The sequence below is a fragment of the Scyliorhinus torazame genome, chromosome 3, assembly GCF_047496885.1.
Source record: "Scyliorhinus torazame isolate Kashiwa2021f chromosome 3, sScyTor2.1, whole genome shotgun sequence".
Classification (NCBI taxonomy): domain Eukaryota; kingdom Metazoa; phylum Chordata; class Chondrichthyes; order Carcharhiniformes; family Scyliorhinidae; genus Scyliorhinus; species Scyliorhinus torazame.
Window position 1 is genome coordinate 32003995 of NC_092709.1, and position 27033 is coordinate 32031027.

Sequence of the window (27033 nt, forward strand, 5' to 3'; positions counted from 1 at the left end):
TTTTTTGAAATTGATTATTATTAAATAAATGTCCTTAAACTAAATATTAGTATCAATTCCGTACATTGGAAATTCAAAATCTCAGTTATGGAACTTACCTGATTGTCTATCTTCATCATTTACTGAATTGTCAGAAGCCTGTTTTATGGAGGGAAGACTTGCTAAATGATAGGTAAGCTAAATACAAGAACTTGCACCGTCTTTCAGGACTGCATAGACCTAAAAATGAGTAACTTGAACTTTATTGTTAGTCTGTGTCAAGTCAACTAGTTTGTTTAACGCATGCTACGGATACTCAAGATTGAATCTGAGCACGTTCAGGAAGTGCTCCCCCTAGTGTTGTGGCACAAATAAAAGGTGTACGCAGTTATCACTTTAAATCAAATACAGAAGTGAAAGTACTTTCTAAAATATAGAATAAACTATTGATGACGTCTGAAAGCTGGGTTCAAATTCAGCCCAAGCGAATGAAACAAAAGGCTCCAACAGATGCAGTATATCGGTGATAAGACAATAGGCTCAGTCTGGTTCCCAGTGGGGGTTAATTTAAAACTCAAAATTGCCCAGAAATGTGATAACCCTTCTCATGGATACCTTGAGGGTGACTGGTATGGAATACAGAAAAAATCCGTCCGAGAAGGAGCAAGAAAATGAAAGATCAATGTTGGGGTTAAGTAACGGTGCCACATTTGACCCAAGAATGCTCGAGACTGATCCTGGATGTGAAAAAGGTAAGAAAAAATTCTATTCCAAATGGAAACATTGCCCTTGCTTTGGGAATTACCCAGAACATTTAAAGATGGTAGAATCACAACAAGAGTTTGTCAAACAGTATCTCCGATCACTACAACAGTGAATGAAAGGTGCCAGAAATGTCAATGCCCTGAATTTCGATGATTTCAATGAACCATGTTGATCTCTGTTGTCTGAAATAACCTTACCCCATTATCTCCCAGAATATCAAGTTTCTTCATTAGGTCAGGAATGACCACATCCTGAAAGAAATGATTGATGTCATTAGCAAAGAATTAAATCTGTGCAATGGTCAAAAGAGCAAATGAAAAGATCAGTGAAATACAACTATAAAAAAGTGTTTAATTTCATGTATTAATTTTGTTAATTGCTTTTCTTGAATATATATTTCAATCCAAAATCTTTACTCGCTGCAGGTTTCATTGAAAGGGTTTCTTTTCTTGGTAAGTCATATGCTAGGGGTTCCCAAATCATTGGTTTTCATGCCTGTTCAGATCAAGGGCTTTGGAGTTGGAAGCTCCAAGGTGGCAGTGGCAGCTATCAAGTAGAGATGTTCACCGAGAAGTGATATGTTTTTCCAAATGGCTCATCAATGAGATAGGTCATGCTTTCAGTGCCCTGATGGCCATTCAGTGCAGCGCTCTAACTGGCTAATTGGGGATTTCCATGGACTTGCTTTTAATAGAGGGGGTACATTGAACACGCTCATTGAATCCCTTCACCCCACCCCAATCTCACTCACTCGAGGGGTTGCACCAATTTTCAAGCATTAAATGAGGGTCACAATGAGTGATGGTTTGGGAAATGCTTTTCCCAAATAAACATTGGTCACCTCGGATAAAAGTAAAATATTGCAGGTGCTAGAAATCTGAAACATAAATAGAAAATGCTGGAACTTTTTTCAAATTTACTTTTGCAGGATGTGGGCTTTGCTGGCTAGGCCAGCATTTGTTGTCCATCCCTAATTTCTCTTGAGAAAGTGGTGGTGAGCTGCCTTTTTGAACTGCTGCAGTCCATGTGGTGGAGGTACACCCACTGTGCTATTAGAGAGGGAGTTCCAGGATTTTGACCCAGCGTCAGTGGAGGAATGATAATACAGTTCCAGGTCATGATGGTGAGTAAATTGGAGAGGAATGTCCAGGTGGCAATGTTCCCATGTATCTGGTGCCCTTATCGTCCTAGATGGTTCTGGTTGTGCATTTGAAAGGTGCTGCCTAAGGAGCCTTGATAAGTTCCTACAGTGCATCTGGTAGATGGCACACACGGCTGGCACTGTGCGTCAGCGGTGGGAGGAGCAAATGATTGTGAAAGGGGTGTCAATCGTGTGGCTGCTTTGTCCTGAATGATGACGGACCTCTTAAGTGTCATCGGAGCTGCGCTCATCCAGGCAAGTGGGGAGTATTCCATCAAACTCCTAACTTGTGCTTTGTAGGTGGTTGACAGGCTTTGGGGAGTCAGAGGTGAGTTACTTGTCACAGGATTCCTAGCTTCTGGCCTGCTCTTGTAGCCACATATTCATATAATAATATAATCTTTATTAGTGCCACAAGTAGGCTTACATTAACACGGGCAGCACGGTAGTACAGTGGTTCAAACAGTTGCGTCACAGCTCCAGGGTCCCAGGTTCGATTCCTGGCTTGGGTCACTGTCTGTGCGGAGTTTTCACTTTCTCCCCGTGTCTGCGTGGATTTCCTCCGGGTGCTCCGGTTTCCTCCCACAATCCAAAGATGTGCAGGTTAGGTGGATTAGCCATGATAAATTACCCTTAGTGTCGAAAAAAGGTGGGGTAGGGTTACTGGTTTACAGGGATAGGGTGCAGGTGTGGGCTTGGGTAGGGTGCTCTTTCCAAGGGCCAGTGCAGATTCATTGGGCCGAATGGCCTCCATCTGCACTGTAAATTCTATGTTTGGGTACACTGAAGGAGAATTCAGAAAGTTCAATTCACCTAACAAGCACATCTTTCAGGTCTTATGGCTAGTCCAGGTCAGTTTCTGGTTAATGGTAACCCCCAGGATGTTGATAGTCAGGGATTCAGTGATGATGATGCCATTGAATGTCAAGGCATTCAAGGCTCTCTTATTGAAGATAACCATTGTCTGACACTTGTGTGGTGCAAATGTCACTTTCCACTTGTCAGCCCAAGCCTGGATATCATTCAGATCTTGCTGAATTTGCATGTGGACTGCTTCAGTGTCTGAGGAGTCGTGAATGTTGCTGAACATTGTGCAATCATCAGCAAACATCCCCACATTTGACCTTATGTTGGAAGGAAGGTCATTGATGCAGCAGCTGAAGAGGATTGGCCGAGGACACAACCCTGAGGAACTCCTGCAGCAATAACCTAGGACTGAGGAACCACTAACTCACCCTGCCAGGTTTAAACATTTGTGTACATGGACACCAAGGTCCCACTTCTCATCTACATGTTTTAAAATAATGTCATTGTCACTGTTTTCCCATTTTCGCATGCTCAACACACATCACTCTACAATCTCTGCATTGAACACCTGTAGTTGTACATTTACTCATTCCACCTTCATGTCTATGTCATTCTGAAACCTATAACTATCCTCATTGTGATTTACTACTTTGTCAAGTTTTGGATTACCTGCAAACGTTACAATGCTGCGCCCTACAGCCAAGGTAGTCTAAGTAGTTGCCAAAAACTAAAAAATTGATCCTTGGGGAACACCACAGCAAACCAGTCTGAAAAATATCCACCTACCACTAACCTTTGTTTAGAATCATTGAATTCCTACAGTGCAGAAGGAGGCCATTCGGCCCATCAAGTCTGCACCGACCCTATGAAAGAGCACTCTACCTAAGCCCAATCCTCCACCCTTTCCCCGCAACCCTGTCTAGGGGCAATTTAGCATGGCCTGCACATAACCTGCACATCTTTGGACTGTGGGAGGAAACCAAAGCATCTGGAGGAAACCCACACAGACACAGGGAGAATGTGCAAGCACCACACAGTCACCCGAGGTCGGAATCGAACCGGGGTCTCTGAAGTTGAGGTAGCAGTGCTAACCACTGTGCCACCGTGCTTCTTCCGACTGAACTAATTTTAAACCCATAATATCACTTTATTCCATCGTCTTCCATCTTAACACTAAGGTCAAAGCTTCACGTATGTTTACAAGGCAGAACTTAGGACCAGTTCTACTTGCATTCAGTACAATCTCTTCCACATTTTAGTGGAGCAGCATTCAGATAAGCCATATTGCCTCAGAATTCCTGGAAAGCCCGCATAACCCAAGAGTAAGCTTGTCCAGTCACAAGTGGTGAATGTTGAACACATCTATGTACACCCACACATATGGGGCGGTCTCTTATAATTCCATGGTGCCATAGACAAGACAGGTTCTGATGAAGAGAAATCTCACCTTAATACCCTCCTGCTGACAATAGAGCTGAAGGGCACTTCCAGTCTCAGAAAATGCTGAGATATGCAAGTTATAAGCCGGTGATCTTCGTTCCCGTTCCTGCAGGGAAGAAATAAAACTAATCAGATCCAAGTTACACCAATGAAGAAAATAAAGCCTCAGTCCAAGAATTTGAGATCTTAGTATAATATTAAAGCTTTGAAATGTATTAACTGCAGTGAACTCGATTTCATTCCCAACATTTTCGCCCTTCTTTGTTCTGGTACTCTCCCATTCCTAACAAACTCAATAATGTACTGATTGGAAGTGAAATGGGAATAAATATCAAAAAATCTCTCTTAGCTTCATCAAAATAATATTTATGTTATTGGTCGTAATGATAAATATTAAAAGAAAAAGATCCCACTATTAGTTAGCAATCACAGCGGAAACATAGCTTAGTTCACATTCAACGAATTTACATAATAATAATAATCTTTATTGTCACAAGTAGGCTTACATTAACACTGCAATAAAGTTACTGTGAAAAGTCCCTGGTTGCCACCTGCCGCCGCCTGTTCGGGTATACGGAGGGAGAATTCAGAATGTTCAAATTACCTAACAGCACATCTTTCGGGACTTGTGGACGGAAACCGGAACACCCGGAGGAAACCCACGCAGACACGGGGAGAACATGCAGACTCTGCACAGGCAGTGACCCAAGCCGGGAATGGAACCTGGGACCCTGGCGTTATGAAGCAATAATGCTAACCACTGTGCTACCATGCCACCCAATGTCACAGCAATCAACAATCTTCAGCTCAGGATCACTTGGTAAAACATTTTTGTAGATTTAACAATGATCTGTTGTTTTCCAGAAGACTTCATGCCAGCAATCATTTTAACTACGTTTTCCGTACTTACTTTACAACTTGCTTACGGAAGAATGGCTGCTGCTGAAATGAACCAGATGAGAAGCAGGGATATTGCAACTAAATGGATTTCGGTGGTATCATGCTCAAACGTGGGGTGTCTCCCGAAATGATAGACAAATAATAGATCACATGAGCTTCCACAAACAATAAACACAGCTTTCGGGTTAGTGTTCCTGCACAGTTTTGAAATACAAGTCAGCACTACTTGTTAAAAAAATTCCCTATGCACCAACATTAGGCCAAAGACAAGCATTCTGTAAAAAGATAATGGTATCACATTGTATGAGGCACATACCACAAAGCAACCTTTAATGCAATCAGTTCCATGAAAATGTAGCACGGTTTAAAAGAATGATACACATGAAGGAAAGCTTGTATTCTAGATTTTGTGGGTTAACTGAGCTCAAGCTTTCTCTGATTTTTTTTTTCTAAAGCAGTTGCTCCATGTTCATTAGTTTCATTTCTTTATTATGCTTCCCAGCTTCTGTGAATTTCCCACACTGGAATGTGCGTAGAATGCATTTCAATCAAGTGCAGGAGGGTACGGCTATGATGTGAAGCTCCTGGCATGCCACCAGAGTCTTCAGAGTAAAAGAAAAGGGGGAAAAATTGCAACAGGAGTGTGTTACAAACCGTAATGTATATGGAGTATGATAACTGAGGCAAGCAGAGACTCACTTTGGTGAATGGCTTGATGAACAATGCAGCATTATGAAACACTGACGATGAATGCAATTAGTAGCAAAAACAAAATCTTTTTATTAAGTGCAAAAAAAAACACTATAAATTATAACCTATTCGTATAAATTATAATCTATTTGTACATTTCAATCATTCTCTCACAATTTGTCAGAATATATTCCAAGTATTTTTTGACATCAAAAATCCAGGCAGTGAAGCAGCTTCTCTTTTCTTCTGTAGTGGAACAGCTCCACTTTAATAAAATGCAATGCTCGTTAGTGCTGGAAGACAAGTGGCTACACTCGAGATTACTGCACCAACGTTCTCCTTTTTGGTTCATAAACCTCTGCTCCATTTGACACTTTACAAATGGAATGTCTTACTTCAAGCTCTAAGATTCTGAACTCTAGCAGTTCATTCTGGTCCTTTGCGTCTTGCATCTCGTTCTGTAGCCTAAGCTCTTCGAATTCCAATTTATGAATCTGTAAAAGAATGTAGAAGCGTACGTAAGGATGTTGCAATTTATTTAATATTACTCAACTCATTTGGTGCCCAACAGTTTTCATTCCTTTTTGCTCTGGTACTCGCCCGTTCTTAACAAACTTGATGGTTTACTGATTGAGGGCCATCATCTGGATGGTTGTTAACATCAAGATTTCAGCAGACTGACTATACAGCCCTTGCAGGTCTCTCATGTGCAAAATGATGCAGATCTACTATTGGAGGCTTTGAGGCCGAGAGTTCCCATTGGGTTGTGCTTCTCTTAATCAACGCAATTCAGCTGAAATTGGCTAAACCAATGCTAAAGTCTGCAGAATTTCCCACAGTCTCATGCTAGTTAAAATATTGGCTAAAATCTCAAACCCACCCCACCAACACAGTGCACGGTTTTGGTTCCCTTATTTGAGAGAAGATGTAGTGGCATTGGAGGCAGTTCAGAGGAGGTTCACTAGGTCGATTCCAAAGATGAGGGGTTTGTCGTATGAGGAGAGATTGAACAGTTTATGCCTATACTCTCGAGTTTAGAAGAATGAGGGGAGATCTAATTGAAGTGCACAAGATGCTGAAAGTTATTGATAAAGTAGACGTGGAGCTGATGCTTTCTCTTGTGGGGCATTCTAAAATTGGAGGTCATAATCTTAGAATAATAGGTAGCAAATTTAAAACAGATGAGGAAAAACTACTTCTCCCAAAGGGTTGTGAATTTGTGGAATTTGTTACCCCAGAGTGCTGAGGATGCAGGGACAGTAAGTAAATTTAAGGAGGAGTTAGGCAGATTTTTAATTGGTAATGGGTTGAAGGGTTATGGAGAACAGGCAGGACGGTGGAGTTGAGGCCAGGATGGGATCAGCCATGATCACATTGAGGGTGTTAGGCTCTGGAGGCTAAATTGCCTACTCCCACTCCTAGGTCATGTGTTCTAGGAAGGAGAAGCTCTGGCTGATTTCACAATCCAGCTCTTGGCCTGTAACATTGTAGGTAGCAGATCCGGAACATATCAGCCATAATAGAATGGTGGAACAGACCCGATGGGTCGAATGGCATAATTCTGCTCCTATATCTTATGAACTTCGGAACAAAACTATTCATGCATCATAGGGCAATGCACCAGCTTACAGAGGATGTTAATTGTCGCTCCTATCCCATTATTCTACTCCCAATGCATGCATACATAATGCGCAATACATTTCCTTAGCTGTATCAAATGGATCTTGTTGATGGAACAAATTTAAACTGACAGCATGTGCTGAAGTGGTGAGTGTGGTGGGATTTCAATCTGTCGTCACTTTCACTGAAAGTAATCCTGACTGATGGTCTCTAGGTAAGGGGACTGAAGTGTTTAAAAGTACAAGCTAATTAAAATCACAATTAGGTTTTCAAAATTGAGCTTACAGACGTTAGAAGCTCAAAGAGGCCACAGGTCAAACTGCCTCATTTTCGCACCATGCAAGAAGGATCCATCTGCTGTCAAAGCACTTTGAAAGTCCTTAAGTCATGAAAGACACTATATAAATGCTATGCTATATTGTTCTTTTCATGGCAATTCTTGGCAATGAAAAATGAGGCGAGATGTAAAATTGGCTGTGGTTTGTCTATTGCCCATTTTCCCATATTTCACAAAGTCAAAATGCTCCCCTGATATCAGAGGAACAAAGGCCGCATTTCATTATACGGTGCTCCGTCTGCTCTTCCACTAAAGGACTAGCTGCCTTGGTAGAAATATCTTTGCAGGTGAGGGCAACAGGTAAAAAGAGACATCCACAAGGATCATTTACATCTATTGTCAGAGGTGACAATTTTAAATGCATTCAGACAGGTTTAAATGCATTCAGATAGGGAAGTGAAAAGGATTCTGTTTAGAATCACTGTTATTACAAAGACAACGGGCAAAATCCTCTGGCCTCTCCGCAGTTTGTTTCTCAGCGATGGGAGGGAGCGCGCTGCTGGCCAGCAGCAGGATCTTCAGGTCCCGCCGCTGTCAATGGGATTTCCCATTGAATCCACCTCATGCTGCCGGGAAACCAGCAGCGAGGGTGCACCTTTACTGGGGCCAGACGATCCCGCTGGCGTGACCAGCAGGAAGATCTCGGCCAACGATTACATGACTGTTAGAGGTTTTGGAACTGTGTCTTATAATGGAGTAGTAACAGGGATGGTGTGACCTGCTCTGCTCAACAAAAAGCCTGGGTTGCGATGGGGACAGAGAGAGCTGACGTTGATTTGCCGGGACTAAAATGTGAGACGTTCACATGAAATGAAATGAAAATCGCTTATTGTCACATGTAGGCTTCAAATGAAGTTACTGTGAAAAGCCCCTAGTTGCCACATTCCAGCGCCTGTTCGGGGAGGATATTTGTGGAATCGCACCTCACGTGGTGGAAAGGAACCTGATGCAAAGTCCAACAGACCCGAAAGGTCTGTTTCAGTGTTATTATTTGAGGTTTTAAATCCCCTGCTCCATAAAATTGGTAAATCAACATGTTTAATCTGTCAGTGAGAATTTTTTTTAAAAGCCTACTGAGCTGCTTTGATTGACAGGCCATCTGGTAATAGTAGAAAAAAACCATGACCACCTGCTCCACAGTTTCGGTGGAGATCTTTGTTGACAGTTTGCAAGCACTGTTATTATAGGTGAGCTCATTTGAATATTTGGCTGAGTTTCAAAGTTACAAAAGCATTATCTCAGCTGGTGGGCTGATTGACAGTTTAAAGAGGCTATTAAAAGATTTGCTACCATTGATGGGCTGAATGGAAGGGGATTGTTTTCATAACAGATTGAATACTTGAAGAGATTTAAAACCTGTGAATGAGTTTCATGAATAGGAGTTTTTTTTCACTATCACCTGTGGATAAGTGTGAGCTATATGAGATTTTTAGCAGCTTATTTTCACCTTCACATGGCTCCTGAGGTTTGAACATGGTAGATGGCCTGTCAATCAGCTTCTAAAACAGCTGCAATGAAGTGCCAGACAAGCAAGGCGAGACCTCTAACCAGAGTATCTTGGCAATTGCCCACACCCATGGCCACCTAAATCTGCTTCTGAAAATGAAAATCGCTTATTGTCACGAGTAGGCTTCAATGAAGTTACTGTGAAAAGCCCCTAGTCGCCACATTCCGGCGCCTGTTCGGGGAGGCTGGTACGGGAATTGAACCATGCTGCTGGCCTGCCTTGGTCTGCTTTAAAAGCCAGCGATTTAGCCCAGTGAACTAAACCAGCCTGGAGTTGAAGCGCCCAATGCAATCCCACCACTTCCTTCCCTGAAGTGAAAATTGTGTCTAACTTTATTAAACCTTTAAACTGAAGCAGCTCTGCTGAGTTGGAAAATCACACAACTCAAGCTACTTGCTAAGGTAATGAAAATTCAACTTTAGTGTTCAAGACTCAAAGACAGGTGTTAGGAATGGAAGACTTTGTAAATGGTTATATTTTAAACTGGCTGTTTACTTCCAAGATGGAATGGGATTAGGGTTCTAGAAGATAGATAAATAGTATTTCCACCTAGCTACAAGGCCCATCTTATTCATGATGCCATCGATATGGGCTTAGAGAGATGCATCAATAGAAAAGTAATGTAGGATAAGGTTGCAGGTTTCCTAATAGATCACTGAACGTCAAGAGACAAGTCAGACTGCAAGAATCTGAAAGAGAGAAGGAGCACTAATACAAATGCCAACTCTATTGGTCATCATGCAAAGCTTGGGTGAGATCTCATATTCAGATTGAAGATTCTGAGTTCATGAAGATTTAAAGGAGGCTGGAAGATTCACATAGCTTGGGCTAAGATGGACGAATCTCCAATGTAATCCTCACAGTGAAAGTTTAGTTTTGGGAGTAGAGGTACCCCAGCTGGAAAAGGCAAAAAGCAAGCAAGCCATCAGGAGCGGAGAATGATTTTGGACTGTTTTTTGGAGAATAAGGTATCCACCTAAGAACAGGGTAAAGTATATCCTCTTTGATAATCAAGATCGTTTGCAACGGAGATCAAGCAAATACAATTAGCAGACACAAAACACTGATGAAAGCGCGATCACTGAACTAAAGAAAACATAAATAAAAATCTATATTTAGTGCAAGGTTCAAAGGTGCTCACAGTAAGAAACCTGGCAAGTTAGGGTTAGGTCAGTCAACTGTGAAAGCTGTTGTCTCCCCGCTCTCCATTAACCAATGCTTTTGGAAGCGAGGGTGCTAAACATCGCCACACTAAATTACTTGGATGAGGCAGCAGAGAATTGATGGCGCTTCATGAGACGCGACCATTGGATCATGTACCTTTTCTAAAAGTTCCTGGTTACTTCTAAAAAGTAACTGTTTATCTTCCACCCATTTTGAGTCCTAAAATAGCGAGAGACAAAAAGAAAATGTATTACACAATTCATATGCAACAAATGACTGTGTTGTGGAGCATATTGAAATAGAAATGGGCTGAGGTTGAGCTGCATGATATTAGCATACAAACTCTGAACACGTTCCTTGCTTGGTATTTGAATTTGGGCATTAAACTGTTTTTCATTTGAACAGGTCAACTCTTCCCTGAAATTAGCAGACAAAGTTAATACGTGTAAAGATGTTGCATGCTAAAATTGCCCAGCACCACTCCAAACCCAAAACTTGTATAAAGGTCTTAATTAATTCATATAAAAATGTGGTTATAATAGATGTATTGTGACTTTAATTTCTCCATTATTTTAAAAACATTTTAAACTATTTTTTTTAATAATTTAGAGTACCCAATTTTTTTTTTCCAATTAAAGGACAATTTAGTGTGGCCAATGCACCTACCTACACATCTTTTAGTGTTGTGGGGCTGAGACCCACGCAGACACGGAGGGAACGTGAACCCCCCCCCCACGGACAGTGACCCAGGGCCGGGATCGTACCCAGGTCCTCAGTGCCATGAGGCAGCAGTGCTAGCCACTGTGCCACCGTTCCGCCCCATTTCCCTATTAATATAAGCATAATTATGACAATAAATCTTTACAGTTTATTCACTGAAATACAAACATATTTACATTTGATACTGTATGTGCAAGAAGTTAAAAATTCATTAATTTCAAACAATGTTCTCCATGACAAATGGTTAACTGGGTTTAAAAATTGTAGAAAGGCAGCCTTAAAATCCAGTCAGGGTTGCTGCCCTGGCCACAGTCACTAAGGCTAAAAGGATCTTTTTCAACTTGAAGCAGGGAAGTAAAGAAGGGTGGTTTATTTAGTGAAACTATTTTTCTCTATGCAAAGGAGGCTAGAAAGGTTTCAATAGAAAGCTCAACTTACACATCCGAATAAACGGAGGGAGAATGGAGGAGAAAAAAAACATTTCACACAAACTGTTTAACAAACAAGCAAAATAAAATAATAATAAGCCAAAGGTAGGGCATCATTGCAGGAAAGGAAAATACAGCAAATTCAAGAAATTAGGAAAACTCACACGCCCTTTAATGTACAACTTATTCAAACTATGTTTGATTTTTAAGATTTGAACATGACCACTTGTACAGTTCTGATCATTCATCAATGCGATTGCTTAAGGATGGAGTGGAATCACTCTGAGGGTCACATTATACAGTCCCAGTAATTTAGAGTCCGGACATATGAAGTAGGGTGTGGACCAAAGCACTTACACATTGTAAGTACATTATCGTACCCTCCACCTGTCAGGCCTAGAGATTTCGCTACTGTAGCAAAAGTCATCAGAGAATGGTGTAAAAGTCTAGATATGCATAGCAAAGGCAATGAAGAACATGGCGGTGGTTAATAAGATTTCACATTGCCTTTTCCAATACAGCCTATAGCTACAATGGGAACCACCACAAGCACATGTTCCATTCAATTAACTTAGCAAATTTTCCATTTAAACTTATACAAACACTACAAATTCTATTTTCTTCCATTCATCAAATAAGTACATCAGTGAAAAGTGAGCTTCCTCACTTCTCAATAATTTTATTTTTGCTAACATTAGCAGATGGATGTTAAGTTGTACCCTGACGTCATTCCAAAATGAGTTATTCCTTCAGACACACTGGAAATGGCCAAGCAAATAACAATTCAAATAACAGAAATTCACAACGATGTGCGTGATCCCATAAGGGTGCGTGTAAATATCTGAGTCACACATTTACAATGAATTCTGAACTAGTCATTATTTTCAGAAACATATACAAAGCACTTGATCCCACTTATGTTCTTAACATTGTGAACAATCTTCTGGATTATTCAGCTGACTAACAAGGCTGTAACTCCAGCATCTCAAAGAAAAACCACAAACCAGCAAGGGTTTTCCCAGAAGACAGCCAGAATGCAGAATTTAAATTAGAGCCTCTTCCACATCACAGAGAGAACATTATTTTCACCTCGAGGATGTAAAATGATATTCCCTGACAAAAAGGAATGTGCCATTTATAAATATTGCTGGGGTAACTTAACTCAGCTACTTCATTGGCATAGAATGTCACCAGCTGGCAATGCCAATCAGTAACTTGGGCAGAACTGATTGTCAGTGAACCGTGCAGGCCTGAGTTTGAGATACGTGAAACACGCAAGCAGGCCTCACCCATCAGCAACACACACTAACTCAGATTTCTTAAATGGATCAATTTTTCAAAGGAACACTTTGGATCTCTGGCAATGCTTCATATAACTTTCTGCCCCTCAACCACATGTTCCTTAAACTTCCACTAATAGTGTATGATGGAGGACTAATACTGCTGGATGTCCTTTACCTTCAGCAAGTTTATTCTACATCCAGCTCATTAGTGATACAACCTCCTCATGGTTTTCCCCCACAACAACTGTTCCAGCTGTGTCCATTTATGCTCTTATGGAGGTTGATCAACAATCATCATTTGTCTTCAATAAGGCAATTAGCTTAACAATGCAATTGCCAGAGCATGCATTTACTGACACTCAACCGTCACACAAGACGGAGCACTGACAGTCAACCCGTTGACCAAGCATGTTTTATTCTCATAAATCCTTTTTGAACTCAGTGTCAATTATTTTCTGATTATCGATGCTATTAAGCACTTTGAGGAGTCTTATTAGATACAAGTTTTTTTAAAGAAAATTTAGAGCACACAATTTTGTATTCCAATTAAGGAGCAATTTAGCGTGGCCAATCCACCTACTCTGTACATTTTCTTGGGTTGTGGAGGTGAGACCCACGCAGACACAGGGGGGGAATGTGCAAACTCCACATGGACAGTGACCTGGGGCCGGGATCGAACCCGGGTCCTCAGCGCGTGAGGCAGCAGTACAAACCACTGCATCACCGTGCTGCCCTTTTATTAAATAAAAGCTGCTACAAAACATATGTGTTTTTAATTTTCCAACTCTTAATATGAATAAAACTCAAGAGATGATTCATGAACTTCACACCTTTTTACCAGAGCTTATCCTTTTAAATCTCAGAAGCAAAATCTCTGTGATATGCTGGCTTTACTTTAATCACAAATCTCTAATTTCCAACCTACATAATGGCTTGGATTTTCAAATGTCACATCTCTGATGGTCTTGCGAACCTTACGCATGTTTCCACTAACGTATTTGCGGAAGGCAGGTTCTCACGTCTCCAATCAGCAGATATGACAGATCACGGGCTGTAAGTAGAGCTCTCTGCAGAAAGGTTATTTTGTCACTTTACTTTTCATTTTCCTCATATTATGAGGCATATGCATAGCTGCTTCTTTACAGTGCTGGAACACATCCCTCTTCTAAATTATATTCAAGAACCTCTGCAGTGACTGGACCATGGATCGGCCAGTGGTCAATGCTCAAGTAGGACACGGGCAAAGATACGGTGGTCCGATGTGCCCACCCATATAAAGGTGCCTGAGGCCGTTGGGTATGACCATCAGGAAACAGAGGGAGGACAGCAGTTTGGGGGAGTGGGGGTGGTGGTATAAGGAGGTAAGAGAAAGGAGACAATGGAGTATAGCATATTCTCAAAGAACTGTATGCTTACAGTTGCCCAAAATCTGCCCCAAATTAAATCATCATAGAGGAGGGACAAATCAAGCGTACCATTCCCTCATTACTGTGGCCTTGAATTTGAGAATGACTTCACCACCTTATTCTTTCTTAGAATATTAAAACTGTGGAACTCACTCCTTCATCAAACAATGTACGGATCCTCAAAAACCATGCTTGGCTTCACTCAACCGAGAGACTCCTCTCCGACTCACTCATACTCTCTTTAGTTTTAGATTTGGGTGTTTGTTTGCCGCGCTGAGATGCGAATCTCAACCCAATCTGGAACAGTGTAACTCGAGAACTATAATTAACATCCTGGCAACAGAAACCGCAATAAAGACAAAGTTCTCTGATTATGCAGATGTATTGTGTTGAGTATCGTGTTCTGAATTGCAAAGGATGTGGGGGACGGTGCTTACTTAATGAGGCAATACAAACAAATGCTGAAAGACATTTGCCGGAACTTTCCAGCCACCCCCCCCCCACCCTATAGCGAGTTTTCTCACTGTGAAGGCGGCTTGCCATTGGCCACCGGTAGGATCGGCCAGTCCCGCCGGAGTCGATGGCAATTTGCATGGCTCGCCCGTTCCATCGTTGAGGAACCTGCGATGGGGGTCAACTTCGGCGGGGCGGGAAGATCCTACCGGTGGGATAGGTCAGAAAGTCCCGCCCATAATTTCTTAACCCACTGGGTGTGGGGGTGGGGGAGAAAAATTGGAAACAATTTTCAGAATCAGGATTAATAGGAAGAGCGGCACAGTACATACTTTTGATAAATAAAAACGTAATTTCTCGATGTTGAGTCGTGTTAAAACAAAATGTTGAAACTACCTGAACGAACTGGCGCAGCTTGGAGAAGTGCACCCCAATCTCAACATTGAGCGCAAAAACTATAATATCTTTCAACACTTATCAGCAGGTGGACGGTGAACATTCAGGGACTTAAGTATGCAGGTTTTCGAGAAGGTGGTCAGAGATTTGTTTTTCATGAATTACTAGGTTGATTCAGTATACTTTCTACATCCTACAAGAATCACTTTCCTGGGATTTGCTCAGTCACAATGTGCGTACCCAACAAAGTAACCAACCACATAATTGCTTGGGGAAGTCAAGGCTGTGCTCAGTGACCAATAGGTTGTGCTAACTTGATTTTGTAGGGCCTCCGAAGAAGTTACCAGTTATCATTGATACAAATTAAACCAAGGATGCTGGTGTAAATCAATATTACAGCCATTTGCACACACAAATTCTCAGAATCCTTTACCTGCCCTGTCTCAGCAAGTGATTTTTCCAGGTCTTCAATTTTGGCTTGACTTCGGAGGAGATCAGCTTGGAGCTGTTCACGAGTCTGATGAGATAAATTGGAGCTCGTCACAGATTGCACCATTGAAATGGAACATTCAAGCCAATGTTATCTGTGCTGCTTCTCTACTGGGGAAATCAAAAACTAATCCCACTCCCCTGCTCTTTTCCCATGTGCTTTAAATGTCTCTTCCCTCATACAACAAAATCATCTGGTCTTCAACAATTAAATTCCATTCTCCAATAAATCAGTGTGTAACTTCTTTCTGCATTTTATTAGCAACATTTCAAAATTGTTAACCATTTATTACTGACTCCATTATCAGTGGAAACATTTTCCCTATTGAGGCATTTAGAATTTTTTTAAACCCCAAAAGCTCACTCCCCACATGTGAACAATGTGTGTTGCATCATTGGCAATCGTCCAATCTACAACAGTGAACAATGCGCATGCATTAAAAATGAGCTAAGACAAGATGACATTGGCCCAGATTTTCACTGAAAATCCTGGAAATGGCCTAAAATTCTAAGTCCCACTCTCAAATTCAGTAATTCATTTGGATAGCAAGGTAGTCCTTTGGAGAGTTAAGATACCCCTTTGGATAGGTCCCAGAACTCTTTTAGAAGAGGCAAGGCACCTGTGAGAAGGTAGGACACCCTTTGGGAATGTTAAAAGTGATCATGATTGTGCACTTTTTACACAGAAACTCAATGTAACTGTCAATCTGTCAAAGAACTGGCACAGAACTGTCGAGCCATCAAAGAATCGTCCAGTCATCCAAGAACTGGCCAGCTGAATATGAACTGTCCAGCTGTCAAGAAACTGTCGAGCTGTCAAGAAACTGTCAAGCTGTTAAGAAACTGTCTCACAGCTAAATAACTGGCCAGCTGTCAAAGTATAGTCCAGCAATCTCAGACCTGTCAAAGAGCTTTCACGAACTATCCAAGGATACTCAGTGATTTGGAATGGATGGGCCAAGAGAAAAGGGTGATGGTGGGCATGTGTTTGCATGAGGGTATGAGGGGAATGGGGTGGGTAGAGGGGCATGTGTGGCATAGATTGGCATGGGTGTGGCATAGGGAGTGTAGTGATTTAAGGGATAAGGGCTGGAGTGCTTTTTTTGTTTTATTGTTTATTTATTTAAACATAGTACCAGGCCACAGAGGCCTTCGCCCAGCCTGGCTCCATATCCGGCAACCCTTGAATTAATTCCAGGGACAGAGGGCCTCATGTACAATCCGGCCCCTCCCCCAGAATGAAAATTTAACCAGCTAGCAGCCATTATAAAGGTCGGGTTCACAGAGCCGGGAATACTCCCATCTCTGTGCACCCAACCCTGGATCAAAAACCTCGGCCATTGTTTGTCTTACTTCACTTAGGAAGGCAAGGATCCATTGGCAGTGCAAAACACACAGGCTTTGAAATGTCTCTCATTGTGTGGTTAAACTGGCATAGAATGTGGCTGCAGCAACCTTTTCTCCTCCCTCTCACACCTCAGGCAGGCAACTTGGCAACAACTTTGATGGCTCTGGTGCCCATGCAAAACTTTGAAGTGTTCCTGACCTCAGGAAATGGGTTGAGATCAGCAACACAACAGAGGAGTGGGAGAAAGTCCTGTCCCATTGTGGCAGCACAGGGAATTTCTGGACATGGTGCTCTTAAATCCTCACATCAAATTCAAATTGAAGTACAGAAAATAATCTCCAATGTCATCCATTTGAGGCTGTTTGCGATGCTGTGCAGCCCTGAAGTGCCAATAAAGAACAGGCTCTTGCAGAGTGTATAATTGTACTTTCAAAGGCATTTTCCACGCCTGGAATAATTGGCCATGAAGTCAGTTTTATTGGCATCCAGGAATGTTCAGTTAATTTTTTTGCGGGTCATGTTTTAAAAAAATGATTTGCCAAGATTTATTTTGTATCTGGGGATGCTGGGTGGTATGAATGATTACAGATTAACAAACATTTTGCTGGACATCCCGGTAATGGCATGGCTGTGGTGAAGGGGGGAGATGGAAACTGGAAGGGGAAGGAGGGTTTTGTCGAAACAATGCCCACTTCTAGAAGAGGTCCGCGTCACACCTTTAACCTACCCTGGTTTCTCGCTCCACATCCAGAGTTCCACCAACTTGCTCTTGAAGCAGTGCATACGCTCTCTGGAGAGCCTGGTATTCCCTCGTGAGCTGGCGGAATCTCAGTTCAGATTCTTCCCTGTTTATGGCCTTATAAAATGGAGGAAATCTTTGGAATTAGTCATCAATTCACCAGAAAATCTTTTAATGGAAACCAATGCAAATATTCACATTTTTTTTAAAAAATTGAGTCCGTAATCAAACAACGACTATTCTCTAGAATTTAATAAGAGCATAGGAATTGTCAAACCCACTTCGGCTCCCGGCCTCCTTTCACTTTGCGCTTTTACTGGGTTTCTCAAAATGGTTTCTGCTCTTGCAAATATGTCTCTTTTTATACCCTGTTGAGTCGGGAAATCATCCAGTTCTATACTGAGTTTTAAAGGAGTCTGTTCGTCACATGATTCCATTGGCTGGTGCTTCTTAAATTTAGCTCATGGCTCGCTGTCTATCTTGCCTTCCTCAGGTTTGTGGTCTTCCAAACCAAATCCTTCAACACTTCAATGGTGACCACAATCGTTACCTTAATTTTGCTTTATAGTACTCTTTCCTGCTAAAAGTCATTGATAATTTACTCTATTTAACATACATTGAGACTTCTTTTCCATTTCCTTCCCAAATCCTCTTCCTATCCATTCGAGAACTCACCCACTCCCTGGTAAGTAGAGAAAGTAAAATTGACGTCATGTTTGCCATACAACTTTGACCACCTATTGAATTCCCCACCGCAGTTCTGCGACTGGAATTAATTCTTATTTCTATCTGCTTGCTCAGGATGTTTTCATCCATTTTTTAATTTCTGTCCTCCTTTACAAGTATATCACTCATTTCTTCCTGTTTCATATTTCTTATATCCGTTATATAAACATAAAACAGCCCTTTCACGCTAATGAATTACGTTAAAAAAATGAGTAGATGGGCCTAAAGGACAGACCATAAGAGCACAAGTAGGCCATTTGGCCCATCAAGTCTGCTTCACCACTCAATGAGATCATGACTGCTCAACTCCACTTTCCTGCCTTATCCCCATAACCCTTGATTCCCGTACTGTCTATCTCAACCTTGAACATACTTTTTTTTTTTAAATTTAGGGTACCCAATTAATTTTTTTCCAATTAAGGGGCAATTTAGCGTGGCCAATCCACCTAACCTGCACATTTTTGGGTTGTGAGGGTGAAACCCATGCAGACATGGGGCGAATGTGCAAACTCCACACAGACAGTGACCTAGGGCCAGGATTTGAACACAGGTCCTCAGTGCCGCAGTTCCAGTGCTATCTACTGCGCCACATGCCACCCTAACCTTGAACATACTTAATGACCCAGCCTCTATAGCCCCCTGCCGCAAAGAATTTCAAAGATTCACTCTGAGAGAAGAAATTCCTCCTCATCTCTGACTTAAATGGGCGACTCTTTACTCTTGTGCGCTCTGGTCCGAGACTGTCCCACAAGGGGAAACAACCTCTCAGCATCTACCTTGTCAAGCCCTCTGAGAACCCTATATCTCTCACTAATATTGCCTCTCATTCTTCTAACGTCCAATGAGTACAGGCCCAACCTACTCGGCCTCTCCTTATAAGAAAATCCCGCCATACCCATGATCAACCGAGAGAACCTTCTCTGGAGTGCCTCCAATGTGGTACAGGGGACAGCAAGCAAAATAAAAGATAAAAGACAAGCCAGAGACAGAATCAGCAGCAACAATGAATGAACTCACCCCAGATCTACCCTCTGGAGTGAAATCAGTACCTGCATCAATGCTCTCAAATCATGGTCTCACTAACAGTGGCACCAGTTAAGAATGTGTCATCATTCAACAACCGCCCTACTACCAGAGCCAGAAACAGTGGCCACACACTCAAAACCATGACCACCATATCCAACTCACCACAATTTAGCACTAGCTGCTTCAATAGTCAGTTTCACCACAAGTTAAACATATGTAATATATCAAAAAAATACTGGACGAACACAGTAAATTTGCCAGCGTCTGAAAACAGAAAGGGCAGGTTTACATTTAGTGTCCAGAACCCAAAATTCTAACTTACCTTTTCAGACACTCAAAAACATTGCTGTGTATTTCCAGCATTTTCTGTCTCTATTTCAGTCTGGCGGTAATTGAAGATTTATTTCTCTCTCTTCAACATAAATTATCAGTCAGACTCTATATGTATTAAGCTACCAGGCAACTTGTTGGGTGTTGCTAATGTGGAGGGAAGTTTAATTTTTCAGGAAGCGCTTTAGTCAATTCCATACTTTGTCACAATGGGTTTTCAAAGTCCAGCACCAATTATTCGGCAAACATAATAGAGTCATTTACCTCATCTAGGTCTTCGTCTGGAGTTGCTGGTGTCCTATCAGTTGTATACGAGGCTACTGAAGAGGTTTCTGAATCAACTGATTCCTCATCAAATCCAAAAAATGTCTCCACAACATGCCTCTGGAAAAGAGGATAAAGATACTGATGAAGGTCTATCGTTACCAAAGTTCTCATAAATGTCACTATTTTTGTTAAACATTCCTTTTTACATATTTTCTCTGCGGGGCCAGCTCAGCTTTCCAGTGCGCCATTGAGTAGGTTATTGTCAAGCTCTGCTTTGTGTGCGTTAATTGTCAGCTAAATGCTGAGCACAATCCTTTGTTATTAAGTCAACGGGACGTATTCAAAACAGAATGTTATGGAGAGGAGAAAGTAGAGGGTTTTCATGCCCATAGCTGGAACAAATTGTTGTTTCAGTCAATATAAACAGTCCCACTCTCAAAGAGGTTTAAAAAGGTAGGAAGTACAGTAATGTAGTGTCTGTGTTTCCTACCGGCGGGATTCTCCATTGTGAGTCTGCCTCGCTGCCAGTGAGGACGGAGAATTTGGCGGTCAGCTAAATTTCCATTCACTGCAGTGGGAATGGAGAATCCCAGCGTCGTAAAGGAACGGAGAGTCAACGTTGACATTACTAGACTAGTTATCCAAAGACCTGGGGCGCGATTCAGCGACCCTGTTGCGCCCGGCGCAGATCTGGGCTGAGTGCGAATCACATGACTCGCTCCATCCGGCACAGATCAGCATATTTAAATGAGGTTAAATACTCAAACGGCCGCACCTGGGAAACATTGCCAGGGCGTCTTTTAGTACTGGTCCATAGAAACATGGACCAGGCCAAATGGCACCTGGGGGGGGGTCTCCCGGTCTCCCAGGCCATTGGACACCCCAGGATGGTTGGGAACAGGGCAGCGTGGCACCCTGGGACTCCCCCTGGCACTGGGCTTTGCCAGTCTTGCACCCTGGCTCTGCCAGAGCTGCTGGACAAAATGGCACCCTGATCTGCGAGGAGCCTTTCCTGCTGGCGAGCTTCAGGTTCTGAGTGCGACCTTGGCAGGAAGAATCTCATCGAGGACAAAAAAACAGCAAAATGCCACTCAGCGAACTTTAACTTCAGCCCGCTGAATCACGCCCCTAGTCTAAATAGTTCCAATAATTTCTGAAATTAAAAACTGGTATTAGTAAAAGTGACCATTGACAATTTATGTTTGTCATAAAAATATCATTTGTTCATCAGTTGTGTGAAGACAAATCACCGTTCTTACATGGCTTTGCCAATATAGGATTCTAGTCTCACACTGACAGAGTTGACTCTGAATTGTCCTCTAAACAGATTTTTCCTCAGCTGATCTGAGAGATCATAAAGACTTAGTCATGCCTTACTAACCTGATTTGATTTCTGAAGAGGTGACTCAAGTATTGAGCAGGGAAATGTTATTCACATGAGCTTTCAAAAGGCATTCGATAAATTCCCTCATAAGAGACTGTAATCTACGCATGGATTATGCTCATAGAATTGAAGACAAGTATTGACCTGGTTAGAATATTTTTACCAAGTGGCCAAGGTCTCTTGCTCTTGAGTGTCAGGAGACAGAGAGTAGGAATAATGAGTCGGTACTCTAATTGGCAGGATAGTGACTGTGGTGTCCCATAAGAATCTATGCTGGGGCGCAGATAAACAACATGAATGATGGAATAGAGAACCACATAACTAATTTGCCAAAAGGCACAAAGATAGGAGGCATTGTGCGCAATATAGATGGAAACATAGGGTAGATTTAATCGTCCTGATGAGGGCTCGTCCACTGGTCAGAGAACCACCCAGTGAGAGCTGCCAGCCAATTAAAAAAATCGATTGTTAATTATATTTGACACAGACATTTTAGGGAACTCCCTAAAGACCATAAAAATGGCAACACATGGGATGAGTTGGTGAACGAGTCATGAAACTTAATGGAGGATGAAGTAGGAGACCCTTTTTGTGAGGTAGAATTCCCCCATCCAAGGCATGAAAGGATGGCCTAGAGGCAATTTGACAATCGACTCTGCGCAGTGTATGATGAAACCTTAGGAGAGAAGAACAAGAGAGAAAAGCATCAAATTATTGATTCAAGGATAATCACCCGTGTCCATCTTAGAGAACTGGCTTGATCCCAGTGATAAGAAGAATGAGGAGAAGGTGCGATGGAATATGACAAGATTGTTTGAATACCCCATCAGGAGATGGGAAACTATGTCACTGGGTAGGATCTAAACCCTTAAATTTGAAGGTGGGACCTCTGCAAACAATGCGGACATTTATTTTACCACAATGGGAGCAGCCTGGAATGGGGAAACAGTGATCTGAATGGATGTTGGCACATCATATAGTTGGAGACCTGCACAACAACTATCTACGGCGTTGAGTGGATCACACTGACCAATTTGGTTATTCCACCATGTCATGGGAAGGCATGGATTGTGACTTCAGTAGGACGCTATGATCTGGAAACCCTAACAAATAGGATTTCGGAAAATTGTGGATAGCACAATTGCTTCACAGCTCCAGGGTCCCAGGTTCGATTCCGGCTTGGGTCACTGTCTGTGCGGAGTCTGCACATCCTCCCTGTGTGTGCGTGGGTTTCCTCGGGGTGCTCCGGTTTCCTCCCACAGTCCAAAGATGTGCAGGTTAGGTGGATTGGCCATGATAAATTGCCCTTAGTGTCCAAAATTGCCCTTAGTGTTGGGTGGAGTTACTGGGTTATGGGGATAGGGTGGAGGTGTTGACCTTGGGTAGGGTGCTCTTTCCAAGAGCTGGTGCAGACTCGATGGGCCGAATGGCCTCCTTCTGCACTGTAAATTCTATGATAAAAGTAGAGGCAGACAGCAGAAGAAATCAGGGAAATTTTCTCCAACCAAAACTGATTGTCGGAGGGTGAGGGCAGGTGAGACTAGGAAGAGATTCTATTTCCGGATCTCAGAAACAATATACCTTCCCGAGGGAGGCATAATCGGGCTGGATGGGGCAGTATCATCGCTGGTAGATCTGGGAGTCTGGAGACCTTTGGCCACTCATATAAATTCGCCAATTTGGCTGTTTGGAATCTAGCCAGGTTGTGGCGAATGACCCTTGACTGCAGACTCATTTATAAAATGCTTTTCTCTCTTATTCATCTCCCCTAAGGTGCATTCACGGTGGCTGTAGTAGGGGATCTAAATGTCAGTATACCCCCTTCCTCCCATACACACACAATCTCCACATTGCATTCCCTCTCCCTCCGTCACTCACCTGAGGCCTGGATCCAAAGATGACCGTGGGCCTTTTGGGGGGTAGGGGGTGCAATATTGGCAGCAGCCACCACCTCACCACCTCCCTGGTTACACTACCAAGCATGGAGCTACTGGTCTCTAAATAGACAACAACGCCTAGCCGGCTGGACTCCCGTGGCCCAGGGTCTTTGATCCGAGTAAGGCCCACTGCGGCCCAGTTAAGTGCCTGATTAGCATGTAATGTGATGGGCCATCTGGAAAAGAAGTGATTCAGGGCTCTCTCTGACTCTCCTGCATTAAATCCCTCCCAGCTTTCCCAATAGCCAATCACAAATTAGGGCAAATTACTCCAATTGATTGAGAAACTCCAAAGCCTCTGTAGTAACAATGCACAGAGACCATGAAGTTACCATGGTGATAAGTAAGGCATGGAAACTGAATGGAGAGAGCACCCTTGGTTCAATAACATTTATACATTTTCTTTTAACTGGTTCAGAACAGAATTAATGGAAGTGGCAGCATTCACCATTCTCCTACTTAGCTACAGCCAGAGTAAATGGAGGGAAAGGGCAGGGCGGATAGACAGACAATCCATATGAAACTAAGATTATATATACTATAATGATGTGCAGATGTGCAGATCTACAGATGTGCCATAGAGAGCATCCTATCCGGCTGCATCACAGCCTGGTATGGCAACTGCTCGGCCCAGGATCGCAAGAAACTGCAGAGTGTGGTGAACTCAGCCCAACACATCACACAAGCTTGCCACCCTCTGTCTACACCTCTCACTGCCCCAGGAAGGCAGACAGAATTGTCAGAGGCCCCTCCCAATCAGGCTTTGCACTCGTCCAGACCCTTCCATCAGGCAGAAGATACCGAAGTCTGAAGAACTGCACATCCAGCCATAGAGGTCGGGATTCTCCGCCCCGCGTCGGGTCGGAGAATCAGCCGCAGGCCCCGCAAATCGCGCCATGCCACATTGGCGCCATTGATGCCGGCGCAGTTGGCGCGGCGCCAGTCGCGGCCACTCTACGCGGCCGGCATGCCGATTCTCCCGCCCGGATGGGCCGAGTGGCCTTAAGAAAAGAGCCGAGTCCCACCGGCGCAGATCTAACCTACTCTGGACCGGCGGGACATCGGCGTGTAAGGGTCAGCTGGTGGCCTTTGGGGGGGAAGGAGGGTCCGACCTCAGGGGGGGGGGGGGGGGGGGCTCTGATGTGGCCTGGCCCGCGATCGGGGCCTACCGATCGGCGGGCCGGCCTCTTTGGCTGGGGGCCTCCTTTCCTACACGCCAGCCCCTGTAGTCCTGCGCCATGTTGCGTCGGGGCCGGCGTGTTGAAGGAGGCCACTGCGCATGCGCGCGTTGGCGCCGGTGCCACTGTGCATGTCCTCGTTGGCACTGGCGCCACTGCGCATGCGTGGATCCCACGGCGCACAATTCACGCTGGGATCTGCAGCTGGAGTGGCGCGAACCACTCCAGTGGCATGCTGGCCCCCTATAGGGGACAGAATTAGTCGTGGGAGCGGCCCGTTCACGCCATCGTAAAACGCGATGGCGTTTACGACGGCGTGGACACTCTGCCGCGGGATGGGAGAATCCCGCCCAGGGACAGCTTCTTCCCCACAGCTACTAGACTCCTCAACGACTCCCCCTTGGACTGACCTGTTCCCTGTAAGAACACCATTCACGAAGCCTATGCTGCTCTTGCTCATGTATTGCTTACTTGGCCCTTGTTCCGAACTGTAACCAATCACTATTTGTTGATACACCATTTGACAATGTACTCTGTCGATTATTTTTTTGTCTACCATGTACATACTGTGTACGTTCCCTTGGCCACAGAAAAATACTTTTCCCTGTACTTCGGTACATGTGACAATAAATATCAAACAATCAATCAATCAATGACCAATAATGAGGGATAATTTCAGCCTCAAGTCGTTCCTAGCTATGAACTGTGTTTCACTTACTTTGAGCAATTTAGAACTAGGTGTCACTTAAAGGCAACAGTCAAACTGTGTATGTTGAGCAAAGTTTATGCTCATCCTGTGAAGTGAATTGCGGTAACAGAAATGTAGACGTGGAGCAGGAAAGCAAGCTTAAACATAACCCTTTGTACATCATTCAAACACCTAAAGGGACATCATTTGAAGCCTAAGACGCCACATGACTAGGAGCAATGTCCTGCTAACTATTTAAGTTTTCCATAAACGAGCTTCTTTGATGTAATACTGAAATTACAATGGTAAAGTTCTCCACTCTCACTTCATGCATTTCATTCTGCATCTCATTAATTTTGATTCTCACAGACACCATGAAGTTAGTTATATTTGAGCTATATAAAAAAAATCCAAATCAATTCCACATTTTGAATCAGCTCGCTCCACAAAATGTCACTCGAATCGGAGGTTTCTCAAGGGCTTTGGGCATTGTCAAAAAGTCCATCGGTCACTGACCTGCGCTTGGTTTCTTCACCACAGAAAGAGGAATTGGCAAAATCTTGGGCAACGAGGGGCTTCATGGCCACCATCTGGGGAGCTAGCGAGACCCCCGCATTACCTCTTGTCAGCTGCATATTGCTCCATTCATGCACTTTACTGAACAGCAGCCTGCAGCCTACCCCAGGATCAAGGACCCTGGGGATGTAAGTCCTGCCTGGTGAGAGCTGCTAGCCAATAGTGGTAAATGGCTCTATCAGACGTTAGTACCACCAGGGAGGTGGTGCTGCTGTGGGTACATCACCCAGCCAAGGCCTAGGATCATTACTGGATTGCAGGCCAGAGGTGATTGATGGTGATAGGGGAAGCACGGGTTGGGATGGAGGAGGAGGTGAGTCAGCAGCAAGGCCAGGGAGGCGGCTCTCCACAAGGGATCGCGCGCCCCCCCCCCACCTTCTTGATGTTGTGTCCCTCGATCAGGTACCACATGCCTTTGAGTGAGGGATCACCACACACACACACCCACCCCAGGAGCCCGCAAGCAAACACGTCCACCTTTGATATTAACTCAGCAGCACTCAGGGAGCATGGCGAGTGGGTTCCGTCATGCGAGAAGAGCATGCACTCAGTAAAGAGGCAACCTTTCGCAGAGAAGAGGGGAGAGGAGCAGGGTGGATGAATTGGTGTTGAGAAAACAAACATCATGTTGTCACGTAGCTAGGATTTAGCTTAGTGACGAACTCGGGGAATTAAAATACAGCTCACAATTAGAAAATTGCAGCTGGAAAATCAGGCCAGCTTTCGATGCATCATTGGCGCCGTGGATTTTGTACCATTCAATGCTTTGTATTTCACAGCAAGAATTCTTGATCTGGAAAGAAGGGAGTAACTGGAGGGAGGGAATGTTTTGTGAATAATGATACCACGCTCCGTTCTCAATTATGTCACGCCCTTCTGACCACTCCCACCCTCACCCCACAGAATGCAAAGGCACAAGCCACAAAGATGCACAAAGTGATTGCTACTTAACTGATTTTTAACTTCTAAAAACATGCCTGTAGTTACTGAATTGAAATCCCATCCTGTTCTCAGAATGACGATCAAGATGGCCAATATTGTGATCTGTGTGTCTTGAGACAAGTAAACATGGAGCTGGCCATTGAGCAGTGTGATGAAAATAATCAGCAGATGTCTTGACTACAGCACAGGCCAGTGCAGGACAGAATTAGCCAGGAAAAGTCCAGTGCAGGAGTAAATACTCCAATCGAGTGGATTCCAGTGAGCCAAGTCCAATATCAGTGGCTTTGTCTGGCAGGATTCTGTTCTTTGTCCTTGGAGAGACTTTTTGAAAGCCAGGCTTGAGAGCGATAGGGGATGGCATTTAGAG

General features: G+C 43.5%; 1 protein-coding gene across 9 annotated transcripts in view; it reads right to left on the reverse strand.

Moving 5' to 3' along the window:
- LOC140408395 (janus kinase and microtubule-interacting protein 1-like) overlaps positions 1–27033 on the reverse strand; it is a 517156-nt gene that overhangs the window by 95122 nt on the left and 395001 nt on the right. For 8 of the 9 annotated variants that reach the window (XM_072495527.1, XM_072495531.1, XM_072495530.1 and 5 more), the window contains 7 exons: positions 19959–20078; positions 17601–17729; positions 15470–15553; positions 10507–10569; positions 6118–6216; positions 4140–4238; positions 942–995 (listed from right to left, as the gene is read on the reverse strand). In XM_072495527.1, the coding sequence (XP_072351628.1) occupies positions 942–995; positions 4140–4238; positions 6118–6216; positions 10507–10569; positions 15470–15553; positions 17601–17729; positions 19959–20078 (648 nt within the window). Of the gene's footprint in view, positions 1–941; positions 996–4139; positions 4239–5788; positions 6217–10506; positions 10570–15469; positions 15554–17600; positions 17730–19958; positions 20079–27033 lie in introns of those variants that run through there. The other variant, XM_072495534.1, reaches the window with a different exon arrangement.